Raw genomic sequence first — 15299 nt, 5'->3', positions numbered from 1 at the left:
TCCATCCATATCTAAATACATTTTTTTATGAAAAGGTTTCTGCAGCCGTCATCTGTACTTCTTTGAAGGCTCCTCATCCGAAAAAGCTTTTTCATCTAGAGCTACCAGCAATTTTAGTTCTCTGACGAAGCTTTTCGGATGAGGAGCGAAACATCCGGCACCTTCAAAGAAGTACAGATGACGGCTTGAAGAAACCTTTTCATCGATGGATCACTCCTGTACGACTGAGAGTGCATTTTAAGGGGATTTTCTCTCACCAGGAAGGCTTGACACTCCAGCAGAGGTTCGAGTCGATGCTCGGAGAGAATGACGGTGCAGGCGGAGAACGACTGCTTCAGCGTCTTTCGAAGCACCTGCAGCGTTCTAAGAACACAAACGAAACAATGATGACCACTACACCTTGACATTTTGACCAAAAGCCCTCGCCGGGGTCGCCGACTCACATGGGGTCGAGGTACGACGAGGGTTCGTCCAGCAGCAGGATGCGCGCCTTGCTGAGGATGGAGCGAGCAAGACACATCAGCTGCTTGTGTCCGTTGCTCAGCACGTTGCCGCCGTCCTCCAGCTGAAAGTCCAACTTGTCGGGGAACTGCTCGATCACCGACTTCAAGCCCACCTTAATAATAATCATAATCATAATAATAATAATCATAATACATTTCATTTCTAAGTGCCTTTAAAAACTCTCAAGGTCACAGGATCCGTTTTTCTCTGGGTGAGCAGCGGCAGCCACACGCGCCAGCGTTCATTCAACCCGGAAGTAACTTAAATAGATAGAAAGCTAGCTAATAGATAGCCAACAGATACCTAGCTAGATAGCTAGTCAGTTACATAGTGAATAGCTCGCTAGCTAGCAAATAGCTAGCCATATAGCTAATAGATAGCAAATAATAATACTAATAATAACAATAATAATAATAATAATAATACATTTCATTTCTAAGTGCCTTTAAAAACTCTCAAGGTCACTTTACAGTCACAGGATCCGTTATTCTCTGGGTGAGCAGCGGCAGCCACACGCGCCAGCGTTCATTCAACCCGGAAGTAACTTAAATAGATAGAAAGCTAGCTAATAGATAGCCAACAGATACCTAGCTAGATAGCCAGTCAGTTACATAGTGAATAGCTCGCTAGCTAGCAAATAGCTAGCCATATAGCTAATAGATAGCAAATAATAATACTAATAATAACAATAATAACAATAATAATACATTTCATTTCTAAGTGCCTTTAAAAACTCTCAAGGTCACTTTACAGTCACAGGATCTGTTTTTATGTGGGTGAGCAGCGGCAGCCACACGCGCCAGCGTTCATTCAACCCGGAAGTAACTTAAATAGATAGAAAACTAGCTAATAGATAGCCAACAGATACCTAGCTAGATATCCAGTCAGTTACATAGTGAATAGCTAGCTAGCTAGATAGCAAATAGCTAGCCAGATAGATAATAGATAGCAAATAATAATAATAATAATAATACATTTCATTTCTAAGCGCCTTTCAAAACTCTCAAGGTCACTTTACAGTCACAGGATCAGTTTTTCTGTGGGTGAGCAGCGGCAGCTAAGACAAATAGATAAAAAGCTAGCTAGCTAGCTAGCCAATCGATAGTCAACAGATACCTGGCTAGATAGCCAGCCAGCTAGATAGTGGATAGATAACTAGCGACATAGCTAGATAGCTAATAATCACAACATGCTAAGCGAATGCTAACGTACGACGAGTACCTCGTCGGCGACCCGCCATAGCTCGTCGTCACTGTAGCGTCCGTGAGGATCCAAGTTCATCCGAAAGGTTCCGGTGAGGATGAAAACTTTCTGGAGGTGACAAATATCAGGAAGGCGTAAACGTCAACACAAATCTTGCTAACACAAATTTACTAGGAGTGAATAATGGCTAAAATGAAGGGTAGGAGAGATGGCAAGCAAGATTTGACCAGAACTGTTGGGAGGGGATCTAATTGACAGGAACAATTCTTGGATTTAGGAGGAGGGGTACAGAGGAGCTGGTGGATTTTGTTGACTTTTTCAGAAAAGAATACAAGGAGAGAATTGCAGGTTAATCCGTTCCCAGGTCCCCATAAAACATACGAAATGCAAATACTTCAATGCAGTGTAAGAAACCTTAGACTTTCTGATTTCATAAGAAAAAAAAAGAGTTAATTCCCAAGTAATGTGGGTCTGGAGTTATCTGAGTTTGAAATTGGGGCGGCTGTATAAAATGTAATACATATACAGTGATACCTCAGCTTATTAACTCAATTGGTTCCCAGAAAGTGTGTGTAAGGTGAAAAGTTCGTCTTCCAAACATGTATTTCCCATAAGAAACCATTAAAATGAGAATAATCCATTCCCAGGTCCCCATAAAACATACAAAACGCAAATACAGTAAAGTCTCGTTATATCGATATCGGTTATATCGATAGTACTGCTTATTACGATACTATTTCTATGAACGCAAGGAGAAAATTTACATGCCGCAGGATCGGATATATCCATAGTCCGGTTATATCGATATTTTTTCCGACTCCCGAGAATATCGATATAACGAGACTTTACTGCACTTCGCCCTCATGGGAGGGAAAAACATTGCCAGATATCTGACCAGTGCTTTATAGGCAACCCACCTACCAAGAAAACTCAAAACCCCCAAAAATTCGGGAATGGCGCTCTACGTCTTGCTTTTCAATTCCTGAATAAATTCAGGAATGACAGCGAATGAGTTAAAAAAAAACAACCAGATTCTGGTTCACTCGATTTGCCGTCGACATGTTGAACGATTGGTCCCGCCTCATTCTGCTGACTGCCCCCACTAGAAAACTCATAACCCCGCCCATTTCCCCCCACACGGTTGCCGTACCTGCGGCACGACGCCAAATGCCTTCCTCCAGGTGTGAAGCGACACAGAATTCCAGGAGACGCCGTCAACGGAGATTTCGCCGTCGGTGGAAGCCAAACGCAGTAGAGCAGACAGCAAGGTGCTTTTTCCCGAACCAGTACGACCGAGGAGACCGACCTGGGGGGGGGGGGGGGGGGGGCGGCAAAACCGTTACGACCACCACACATTTCATGGCGATTGGTGACGGGATCCCCAAACTGACGCTTTGTCCGCCCTCCACCGAGAAGCTGACGTCGCTAAGGATGGCCCGTCCGCCTTCCGTGTACTTGACGGCGAGGCCCTTCACGTCCATTTGTCCTCGGTTGGGCCAGTAGTCTTGAGCGTGCGGGTTGTCAATGACCAGGTCGCTTCCTGATTTGCCTGCCCGACCTGCCGAAACGTCTTCCGATGGAAGGTCGATGAACTTGAAGACCCGATCCACCGAGCGCATCTGAGGAGCAGGTGGAGGTTGATTTTGAACAAACATAAACGAAGCTACGGGACGACTACTGACGATTATTCTTGCTATGAAATTTTCAAAATGGGTTAGCGACTGTCAGAGATGTTCGGTCGGACACTGTGGACAAAGGCTAGAACACAGAAAGATTGTCTTTTCCTGCCGGCAGGAGACGTAGCCATTCATGACAGACGCCTGAATTCCGCAGCCATCTGCCAAGCTATTTATTGAGAGTATATGCAAATTTAAGTAAAACATAGTTTTCTTGATTAAAATAACACACCCCTGGTACGTTGTAAGCACGAACAGCTGTAAGCAATAAAACATTTTCCATGAACTGATAAATTTGTAACCTAGCTAATGAGCTCTTCCTGTGAAGGAGTTTCAAGTCATAAATTGCTTCGGTGATAAGGAGTTTCCCAAGTCCTAAATTCTGTCCAAGGCCAGATCTCCGTGATGAAGATGACAGTTTAAGAGGCTGTGTCTGTTGACCTCAGATTGACCCCAGGTTTCTCTATGCTTCAATTGTGTACTCGAATCACACATGTTCACTAAGCATATAACAGCATGAAACTTTTAAATATGATAACTTCTATTGTGTCTAATCTCTATCAGCGACCACCGTCGCTAACCCAATTCTAGCTGCCTCCCTTTAAAGACTATTTTTGTCACCTGCTCTTGCAATCGACTCGTACTCGTTCCTAACTCTTCTCGTAACCTACTTTGCATTGTCCGCCGGACAGTGATGATGTCATCGCGTGTGTGTGCGTGCGGCGTGTTTGTATGTGTGCATACTAGACTGTCCACGGTGATGCTGGTGATGACGGCCCACTGGAACGTCCCCAGGATGAGCATGGCCAGCGCAACGATGATGCCGATCTCACCCGGCTTCTCCTCTGTGGAAACACACACACACACACACACACACACACACACACACACACACACACACACACACACGCGCACACACGCACACACACACACACACACACACACACACACACACACACACATTTTTGCTGCATGGTGGGGACAAGGTGTGTGAGGGATTTGCCCCCGTGGGAACCCAATTTCAAACATGAACAAAATATATTTGTAAAACTCATAAAAATGTGATTTTAGGACACACATTTTTTTTACCCGTGCTCACTATTCACACACACACACGCACACATTTTTGCTGCATGGTGGGGACAAGGTGTGTGAGGCATTTGCCCCGTGGGAACCCAATTTCAAACATGAAGAAAATATATTTGTAAAACTCATAAAAATGTGATTGTAGGACACACATTTTTTTTGCCCGTGCTCACTATTCACACACACAAGCACGCACACACGCACACACACACACACACACACACACACACACACACACACACACACACACACACACACACACACACACACACACACACACACACACACGTATACATTTTTGCTGCATGGTGGGGACAAGGTGTGTGAGGCATTTGCCCCGTGGGAACCCAATTTCAAACATGAACAAAATATATTTGTAAAACTCATAAAAATGTGATTTTAGGACACACATTTTTTTTTGCCCGTGCTCACTATTCACACACACAAGCACGCACACACACACACACACACACACACACACGTACACACGCACACACACACACACACACACACACACACACACACACGCACACACACACGCACACACACACGCACACACACACACACACATACACACACACATTTCCTGTGCTCTGACATTGTATCCAATTGAACGGCAGCAGTGGACAGAGTGCAGTGTTCAGATAAGACTTGAAATAAGAGTCATCACGCCCTTTTTGGTGGAAACATTCGGTGAGGACGTTCAAAAAAAAAAAAAAAAACCCGATGAGTATTATCGATGTTCACATACGCCCACATTCTCGCCCTATTGTTCGCAAACGATTCGAGAGAGACTTTATTCATCCCAGCAGAGAAGCTACGGAAGCTCCCGGAATCCGATGAGCTCCAAAAAAACAAACATTTCGCAACACCGTCCGTACTCACGGTTGGTTCCCACGGCGATGAAAGCAGCGGCGGTGAAGAAGAGCACAAAGATGACATCGCAGCGAAAGAGGAACCAGCGTAAGGTGGCAAGGTAGTGAAACCAGGTGGCCGTGTGGGTGTTGAGCGCCTTGTGGAAGAGCATCTCAAAGTACGTCTGACGTCCGAAGGCCCGGATGGTCCACAGGCCCTTCAGCGAGATGATCACGTGCGAGAAGATCGTACTGCGAGCTGTGTGGCATCAATTTAAAAAAAAAGTACTATTACTACAATTCTGAAGGAAGTGGGAGTGGGGCCATGAGTGATTGATGTTCTTCTGGGCGGTCAGCCTGCTGCACGTACCAGGATGGGGATGAAGGAAATCCCACACCATCCCAACCCAGTGCCCCCCTCGTCATTTTAGCGAAACGATAAGCAGTTAGTGCCGCAAACTTTTTTCTGTCAATCGTCCGCGTTCACCTTCAGCCTCCAGCAGCTTGAGTTGCTGCCCTGTCCTGAGGAAGTACTTCCTGAGGATGACAAAGATGACAGCCAGCGGGATGGCGGCGATGAAGATGTACGGACGGATGATGGACACAGTGAAGATGGCGCCCAAGACGATCACTGACAGCTAGGGGTGGGGGGAGGTGGGAAGGGGAAATGTATACGTTAAGAGCGAATCTTTGTTGCACATTTATAAATGCAATGTCTTGAAATCTGCTTTTTTGTTGCATTTTTGAGAGTGTGAGAGAAAGAGAGAAAGAAAGACAGAGAATGAGAGAATGTGAGAGATAGAATGTGTGAGAGAGAGAATACAAGAGAGAGAATGTGAGAGAATGACTGGATGTGACAGAGACAGAATGTGAGAGAGAATGAGAGAGACTAAGGGAAAGAAAGTAAGGACGAGAATGTGAGAGGGAGAATTTGAGAGAGAGCGAGAGACAATGTGACAGAGACAGAGAGAGAGAGAATGAGAGAGTGTGAGAGAGAGAGAGATAGACATACAGAGAGACAGATAGAGAATGAGAGAGAATGTGTGAGAGACAGAGAATGTGAGAGATAGAATGTGTGAGAGAGAGATAGACACACAGAGACAGATAGAGAATGAGAGAGAATGTGTGAGAAAGATAATGTGAGAGAGACAAACAGAGAGAGAGAGAATTAGAGAGAGAATGACAGAGAAAGTGACAGAGACAGAGAGAGAATCAGAATGTGTGAAAGAGAGAGAGAGAGAGAGAGAGAGAGAGAGAGAGAGAGAGAGAGAGAGAGAGAGAGAGAGAGAGAGAGAGAGAGAGAATGAGAGAGAGAATTAGAGAGAGAGAATGACGGAGAAAGCGAGAGAGACAGAGAATCAGAATGTGTGAGAGAGAGAGAGAGAATTAAAGAGAGAGAATGACAGAGAAGGTGATAGAGACAGAGAGAGAGAGAGAGAGAGAGAAAGAGAATGTGAGAGAAAGAGAGACGGGAAGCGAGAGAGAATGACAGAGAATGTGAGAGATACAGAGAGAGAGAGAGAGAAAGAGAATGTGACAGAGAGAGAGAATTAGAGAGAAGACAATTTAAGATATGTGAGAGAGAGACAAAGTGAGAGAGACAGAGAGAGAATGTGAGGGACAGAGACAGACAGACGGAGAGCGAGAGAGAGAATGAGAGAGAATGTGAGAGTGACAGAGAGAGAGAATGTGGGAGAAAGAGTGAGAGCATCAGTGAGGGAATGCTGTAGTTGTAGTCGCTCCATTTCTCAAGTGTTACCTGAATGAGGTCGAACAGCACCAAAGGCAGCATATCGTCGATGGTGGCCATGTCCTTGGTGAATCTGTTCATGATGCGGCCTGACGCCCAAACAAAAACCAAAATGGTGGTCGGGGGGTGGTGACGATGGGCATCCGACAGACGACGTGGCGCCGCCTCCGGCTCACCTGTCTTCATGGTGTTGAGCAGCGCCATGGGAGCGCGCAGCACGGAGCTGAGCATCTGATCGTGCAGCCTCTTGGAGACGGTGAGCAGCGTGTGGACCAGTGGCAACCCCCGGAAGAAACCCAACGCCAGGACGCTCTCCGAAGTGGCCACGTAGATGTAGATGATGTAATAGGCGCTGGTGGGCGTCACGATGACCGCCAAGTGGGTAGGCGGCGACGAGGCGTTGGGGTGCTGCTCGTCGATGTAGTTGGGCGACGACGGGTTGGCGCCGTCTCTCCAGATGGTACTGATGGGACGGACAGAGATCAAGACAATTCGGAGGGTTTCTTCACGTTTTTTTTCCGAAGAAGGTGCTACAGTGATACCTTGGTTTATGAACCCCTTGGCTCACGAAGTTTTCGGTTTACGAACGTTAAATTTATGAAAATTTTACCTTGGCATGCAAACTATTTTTCAGAATACACACGGAGCACCACAATGAATGGTGTGTCGTTCGCGAATGAGCCCGTTCTCCTAACAAGAAAATGGCAACCGACACATTTTCGTCCTCTATTCCCCGCCCCCAGTCTTCGCTTAAAGCCACATGATTGGTAAAGAACGCAGCAGTGAGGGGAGGGGATTTAAACAGTAAAGAGACAGGCAGACGACAGAGAGTGAGAAAATGGATTTCAATTTTGATAGTTAAAAGGCAGTGTAGACTGCAAGGTTAAAATATCCATCAATCACGCTCCACAAAAACCCGCACAAGCCATCTGTACACTTGATGCAAAAAGCTATCAACCCAGCCAAACAGAACACAATTGATGAGGAACTAGGTAAAATGATCGCAGAGAAAGCTACAAGGGATCATTCCTCAAGATGGTGAAGGAAGAAGGCTACGTTCCTCATCAAGTGTTTAATGCTGATGAAACCGGCCACTCCATTCCATCAAGCCATCAACGACCATCACAAAGGTAAATAAAATGACTTTTAAATACAGTACAGTTTATTTCTTATATATTATAAAGTAGAAAATAATGTTTTATGGGGACCTGGGAACGGATTATTCTCATTTTAATGGTTTCCTATGGGAAATTAAATTTTGAGATACACACTTTTCACCTTATACACTCTGTCTGGGAACCAATTAAGTTCGTAAGTCAAAGCATCGCTGTACTTACTCGGTAATGAGGTAGATCCCGATGACCGAACCCGCAACCTTCAAACACAGCGAGAAATAATCAACTTGCGTTAGCGAAACGTCGACATGGGATTATACACACGTGTGTGTGTGTGTGTGTGTGTGTGGTCACCTCGATAACAAAGACCACAAAGATGAAAATGAGGACGTAGACTAAGCTCCTGTTGGTGGTGACGTAGCGCAGGTAGGTGCTCCATGACGTGGTCTCAAACACGTTCTCGCGTTCGTCCGCAAAGCATTGCTGTCGGGGATAACCGCAACCACAAGACAAATTACGCAGAGATCTGAATTTATCGGGAATTGAAAATATGACGTGCGACATTCCCGAATTTGTTCGGGTTTTGGTTTTTCTTGCGATAAAGCGCTGGTCAGACCTCTGGCAATGTTTTTTTCCCTGCCAGAAGTGGGCAGCATTTGTCTTTTGTACAGCCACCCACATTTCAATCTCAGATAACTCCAGATGATTAATTTAGGAATTAACGTTTCTGATGAAAGAAGAGAGTTTAAGGTTTCTAAACGCTGCATTTAATGTTTACATAGTCCTAAAACTCAATATTCTGGAATCCTGAAATTTGAGTGAGAATGACAAAAACCCTGGCACTGGACTGTACACATTTTTGCACATCGTCTGGAAGTGAATGAGTTAATTGATTCTAGAAAAAAAACTTATCATCTAGAAAAGTTTGTAACTTGAGACGTGTTTTCCATGTAAAAGCCCTAATCCGTTCCTAGCTCCCCCAAAATTCAGACATGTTTCCGAAAGCATATAAATTCATCAAAATATGTAACAAATACAAGTTTCAATTAGAATATTGTCTCCGAGAATATATATTTTTTTGCCTGGTGTTCCTTTAACAATCCAAAAACGTCCGAGGCCAACATCAGCATAGTGAAGGATCAATCACCCGACTGGTGAACACTTTTTGTGGGTGATTCACATTCACGTAAAACTATCGGGACACATTATGGCGAGAAAGGAGAATGGCATATTTATCTATCCAGATACATAGACACATTTGGTAGAGGTCCCTCTTAGCCAATAGGATGCCAGGATGATGCATGGTAGTTGCCAATAGCAGAGCAGCTACAAGTATGTTGCGTTCAGGAAACTCTGAGCAAACCCATACTGTATTTTTAACTCTTATATCTTGTCATTTCTTTCTTTTGTAACTAGAGGCAACGTGGAGGCCTTTCATAACTTGAACATTTTGTTCACCCTCCGCACCCTGCCCACCACCTTTTCCTCCGACTCCCTTCAGGCAGGCGCTACCGATCCATGCGCACCAAATACAGCAGACATTTAAAGGACAACCGACACCATTTTTTTGTTTCCTAACTGACATCAGAAAAACGTTTCATAGCATCTAAAATACCCAAAACACGCAGGCTGATATTTCAGTCAAATGCAAAACACCAATAAAAATGAGTTAAAGTGTGCTAAAACTGCTACAAATAAGCTCAAAACTGGGGATATTCAGAAAGTCCCGCCCCCTTGTTCGTGACGTCACTATGGGTCACACACTGCCTTGCTCCAGAATCAAAGCAATGGCTTCAGAGAGTTCAGGTTTGGAGAAGATGCTTTCTTGTTACTCATCCAGTTATGAATATGATTCAAATAGTTCTGAAGAGGAAAGCATAAATGTTTGCAATCGATTAAAGAAGTCCTTTCGTATCAATTCGAGCCGTCGCACACAGAAAATGCACAAGATGGTGCACAAGCTGCGTTTCGTCCAGTATATGAAATGGGTTGATTTGTCCGCTGGGAATTTGTGCAAACTTACACCTTCTTTATGCGTGTTACCGCAATTGGCTGCCACACGATTCACCATCGCGTTATATATGTAGTTTTCCTTCTAATTTTGCAATCAACACAGTGTTTTCAGACGAAAAAAAGTACCCAAAATGCATTGTGTGTCGCTTTCTCTGTCAGGGGCGTTCCTTTAGTGACGTCATTTCGGGCATCATCATCAACTCGAAAACAAGACTTCATGAATATTCAGCTCGTGTCTTAAAACGTAAAATATAGCTATATTCGGTGGAATCTTTGTAAAATGCGCTCAGTAGAAGTCATTTGAAGTCATTTTACAAATTATGGACGCAACTTGTCCGGGGGCGTCGGTTGTCCTTTAAACGGCATCTTCAACCGTCGCCATTAACTCTCTAAACAGTAACCTAAATATAACTGTATAGTGCCTCTTTGCCATTTTTGTAATGATGATACTAGTGCAGCGTGTTCTACCGGAGATAAATTCCTTGTGTGTTCTACATACTTGGCCAATAAAGATGACTGATTCATAAGTACTCGTGAACCCGCGACAGCATACAGAGGGCTAAAAGCAAATCCCAAAGGCGTTACTACCTCCATGTCTTCTTCGTCCACCTCCTCGCTGATGTCATAGACGCTGTCTTTGGACAGACGTCGGGAGTAGATGTCCATGTCGGACGGCATGTCGCAGTGGGACGGCGCGATGGAGAGCTTCTTCCGGAAGGACGTCTGCATCTGCTCGTGTCGCTCGTGGCCTTGCGTGGCCGTGATGAACGCCAGCACGGACTGCCGGCGCTGCCCGCCCAGGTGGGGGAGGCCGTGGTGGTACATGTTCCCTCGAGGGAGAACTTCTTCCACTTGGTCGTCTTCGGGTACCATGGAGAATTTCCTTTCGGAGAGCTCCCGCACGGCGTCTTCCATGGACGCGGGCGGCGCCCCGGTGGCGTTCTGCTGACCAATGAAGGAGAACTTGCGGGCGGCGGCCAGGGGGTTGAGGATGAGCGACTGTTTGCGCTTTTCCGGGTAACCGTCGCCAGCGCCTTGGGGCCCGTTGATGATCGGAGGGGGCGGCGGGTGGCGGACAGAATGGCGTCTGGACTCGGGCCCTCTGAAACCGGCGGTCTCGTCCACCGAGACCCTACGTAGCGTTTCGGTGAGGATGGAACCGCGGCGCTCGGCGTTGACGTTGTCGTACGCCTCCATGCCCAGCAACAGCGAGCTGAAGTCGGGACGCTGAGCTTGGAGCTCTGAAAAGCTGCCATAGAAGTAGCAGTCGCCGTTGTGGAGGAGCAAGATCTGGTCGGCGCGCTTCAGGTGCTCCAGCTTGCTGGTCACCACGATGCGAGTCTTGGAGGACATTAGATTGCAGACGCACCTGGAAACGGATGCTGCTATGAGGACAGAGTTGGAAAGTGCTTTCTTGATAATAAAATTGCCTTTCTTCCATGAATATGTGCACAGCAAAAACATCTCAAATCATCTTCCGTAATTGAAATAAATGGAAATGCCATTAATCCGTTCCTGCCGCCCTCTTAAAAACATACAATTCTCTTTTTCTTTCAAACAAAATAAAATTGAACTCCATAATATTGTACTTTTTTGAAGAGCTTTTCACTCGCTGAGGCTTCCTACCATCTTTGTCACTGCTTTATTTTCTGTATACGATAGTTGTCCATGTTAGCACTTTGTTCCATCTTTCGCTGTTGTTAAAGCGCTATACAAATCAAGGTATATATTGTATTGTATATTGTATTGTAATGTATCTGCCAAACTGCTACTTGCTGTAAATTAAGATGATTTTTTTTCCTAGTAAAAAATACATTTAAAAAAGTGGCAGGTTGACGAGGCTTGTCGAGAAAAAAATCCCACAAAAAAAATATAAATATTTTAAAAATTTTGACAAATAAACAAATAAATAAATTATATATAACATATATTAAGAAAAAATAAAATAAAATTCTAAATATTATAATCCAAAAGTGCTGATCTGCAAATATTTGGTATTCTACAGGAAAAAGATGACATTTATCTTAGAAATGTACAACTGCGTCTTTCCTCCAGACAGGATAATGTGCATTGCAAATTAACTCGTGTCCCGTAGTTTTTTAACTAATTCATTGCCATTCATGAATTTATTCGGGAATTGAAAATAAGACGTAGAGCCCTATTCCCGAATTTGTTCGGGTTTTGTTTTTTCATGCTTGCGTGCCGATAAAGCGCTGGCTATGGCCTCTGGCAATGTTTTTACCTTTCCACAAGGGGGCAGCATTTCCCTTTTTTCCATGTTAGCACTTTGTACCAGCTTCAGCTGTTGTTAAAGCGCTATATAAACCAATATGCATGTATTGCATTGTATTTTGGACAGCCGCACCTATTTCAAGCTCATATAACTCCAGACGCGGAATTAACTCTTTTTTTCTGATGAAAGATGAGAGTCTAAGCTTTCTTATGCTGCATGTAAATGTATGTGTTGTTCTAAAACTCAATATTCTGTGGGTCCGGGAATTCGAGTGACAATGACAAAAACCCTGGCACTGGAGTGGACACGTTTGTGCACATCGCCTGGCAGTGAATGAGTTAATATCAACATTTTATTTATCATCTGGTGTTTTGATGCACATGTTATCATTTTTCCGTCTCATTTTAGGAATGTATCAAAAAATTTGATTTGTAATACTTCTCAAAAATCTCTTTCTCTGTCACAATATCTAAATGTGTGAAAGGCGCGTCCAGCAGGTAGAGGTCAGCATCTTTGTACACCGCTCTGCAGACACACACAAGTGGTTATTTGTCATGGGTGAAAACGGCGAATAATGTGGCTTTAAACGGAAGCCATGCACGACACTTACCGCAGTGAAAAAATGCCATAAATAATTTATCATAACGTGAGTCACACACATGAGCACAAACGTCAACACATACGTCATTAAAATCCTAATTAGACTTCAGAGAGCAGCTGAGTAGAGATGGTAAAACACTTTTAGAGAAGACGTTTCCTGTAAATGAAGCCCTCCACCGACACCCCACCCCCCACTTATCATGGCGGATATGTTCCTGATTCATCCGCAATGGGTACACATCCACCAAAGTGACTCCACCTGTTGTGAATTTTGTCGTCATGGGTAGGCGAACTTTTAGCAGGGCACATAAAGACTAAGAATTAAATTCAAGGAACCCACCTGAGCTCACGGTTTGTAATTAATCACCCAAAATAAAAGACAATTTTCTCTCATGCATCGAAATCAACTCGTTGGATGATGGGAAGGAAATATGGGACACGGAAAGTACCTGGCCAAACCCAGACGGGCCCTCTGACCGCCGCTGAGTGTCACGCCTCCTTCGCCCAGCGGCGTCTTGTCCTTGTCAGGCAACAAGGCGAAGTCCTACGGCGGGGCACAGCACATCATTTGATAGTGAAATCATGACATCATCGAGAAAAACGGACTGTTTGACTTTTTCCTGTGATACTTTCTGTTCGGTGAATCGGTGCGTTGGCGATAGGGCCGGAATGAAAACAATGCTGTGTTTATGGAAAAAAAGAAAAGGGAGAACACCAAGACAAGTTCCCAAAGTGAATTTTTAAAAATATGTCTAGAGTGGCTTTTTAAAATAAATAAATACATAATCAACCAAATAAGTACAAAATAAATAAATACATATAGAAAGAAACAAATAAATAAATACACAGATAAAACAACAAATGAACTACAAAATAGAGAAACATACAAATAAACAAATAAAATAAAAAAAAACAACCAAATAGAAAATGAATACATTCATATAAAAATAAACAAACAAATGCATAGATAAACATACAAACAGACATGTACAAATAAGCATATAAATAAATACGTCAATAAATAAACAACCAAATAAATAGAAAATAAATCAATACATACAAATGAAATAAAAAAAATAAATAAACCGATAAACAAACAAACTTCAATGTAAATAAAAATAGAAACAAATAAATATACAAATATACAGATAAATAAACCAACAAATATAAACATATTAAAAGAAAAATAAATAAATAGAGATAAACCAACTAATTAACTACACAATAAATAAATAGAGGCACAAAACAGATGAAAAGATACACAAATAACCAACCATATTCATAGAAAATAAATCAATACACATAAAACAAATCAATAAATACGTAGATAAACAAACAAATAAACTAGAAAATAAATCAATAGAGAAAAAATATATGTACAAATAGACAGATAAATAAATCAACAAATAAACATAAAAATATACAAATAAATAAACACACAGATCAACAAAATTACACAATACATAAATAAATAGAGAAATAATTAAATATACAAATAAACAAACAAATAAATAAATAAAGATAACAAATGTTTATTTATTCAAATAAATCTAAAAATACACAGAGGGCGGTAAGCAAAACATGAATACGAGCTTACATGCAGGGCATTTTCCCTGCTGGATGCCAGATTACCCAGAATTTTGCAGCACCAGGAGATTGTTTTTGCTTCTATATTTACTTTTTTTGTTCTACATGTAAATACAGTAAAAGTAACAAGTCGCTGAACACAATGTCGCAAGAAAAAAAACTGATTAAAAAAAATGGATGTTTTGAAAATGACATTTTCAATTTTTACCAGCTGGTATTCATGATCACAAGATAGGACGGGGACAAGCGGTGTCGACGTCACCGATAACGGATGGATGATGGGGTGATTGATGATCACGGTTGAAAATTCCTACCTCTTGTGACGCGGGACTTTCACACTCCTGACGTCACGGCATGAAGGACCACAATCAACAGCGAGTTGAACAGTTTGATATCACAACTGGTCTCGTATAAACAAGCAACATGAAGCGGATTGAGTAGAGACGATTTTTTTTTTCCGTCACGTGCGTTTTTGTCTTGTTTTTTGTTTTTTTTTTGTTATCACGTGAACACTTTGCCAGAAGGAACAAAATGGCCTCCGGTGGTTGTCAAGCCATGTGGACAGTGCACACTGTGCTTGTTTGCTGTGGCAACAGCAAATGTTTGGGAGCTAAACATCCGAAAGAGCACCCTTCGCCGCCGCCGATGAGGTGGCGTGCGGCCATCTTCACAGCACAC

The 15299-nt window shown here is 43.2% G+C and overlaps 1 protein-coding gene across 1 annotated transcript in view; it reads right to left on the bottom strand.

Annotated features, from left to right (window-relative positions):
• The window catches only part of cftr (CF transmembrane conductance regulator), a 31776-nt gene that overhangs the window by 1260 nt on the left and 15217 nt on the right, over window positions 1-15299 (bottom strand). The window contains exons 12-26 of the mRNA XM_088995854.1: window positions 13484-13578; window positions 12873-12959; window positions 10790-11570; window positions 8543-8671; window positions 8411-8448; window positions 7250-7536; window positions 7083-7162; window positions 5811-5961; window positions 5355-5582; window positions 4128-4228; window positions 3099-3326; window positions 2858-3013; window positions 1726-1815; window positions 444-616; window positions 258-363 (exon numbers count right to left, since the gene is read on the bottom strand). Of these exons, the coding sequence (XP_088851980.1) occupies window positions 258-363; window positions 444-616; window positions 1726-1815; window positions 2858-3013; window positions 3099-3326; window positions 4128-4228; window positions 5355-5582; window positions 5811-5961; window positions 7083-7162; window positions 7250-7536; window positions 8411-8448; window positions 8543-8671; window positions 10790-11570; window positions 12873-12959; window positions 13484-13578 (2730 nt within the window). The remainder of the gene's footprint in view (window positions 1-257; window positions 364-443; window positions 617-1725; window positions 1816-2857; window positions 3014-3098; window positions 3327-4127; window positions 4229-5354; window positions 5583-5810; window positions 5962-7082; window positions 7163-7249; window positions 7537-8410; window positions 8449-8542; window positions 8672-10789; window positions 11571-12872; window positions 12960-13483; window positions 13579-15299) is intronic.

The sequence above is a fragment of the Hippocampus bargibanti genome, linkage group LG05, assembly GCF_051943395.1.
Source record: "Hippocampus bargibanti isolate YZ-2025 linkage group LG05, ASM5194339v1, whole genome shotgun sequence".
Lineage (NCBI taxonomy): Eukaryota > Metazoa > Chordata > Actinopteri > Syngnathiformes > Syngnathidae > Hippocampus > Hippocampus bargibanti.
This window is presented reverse-complemented; position numbering and strand designations above follow the sequence as displayed.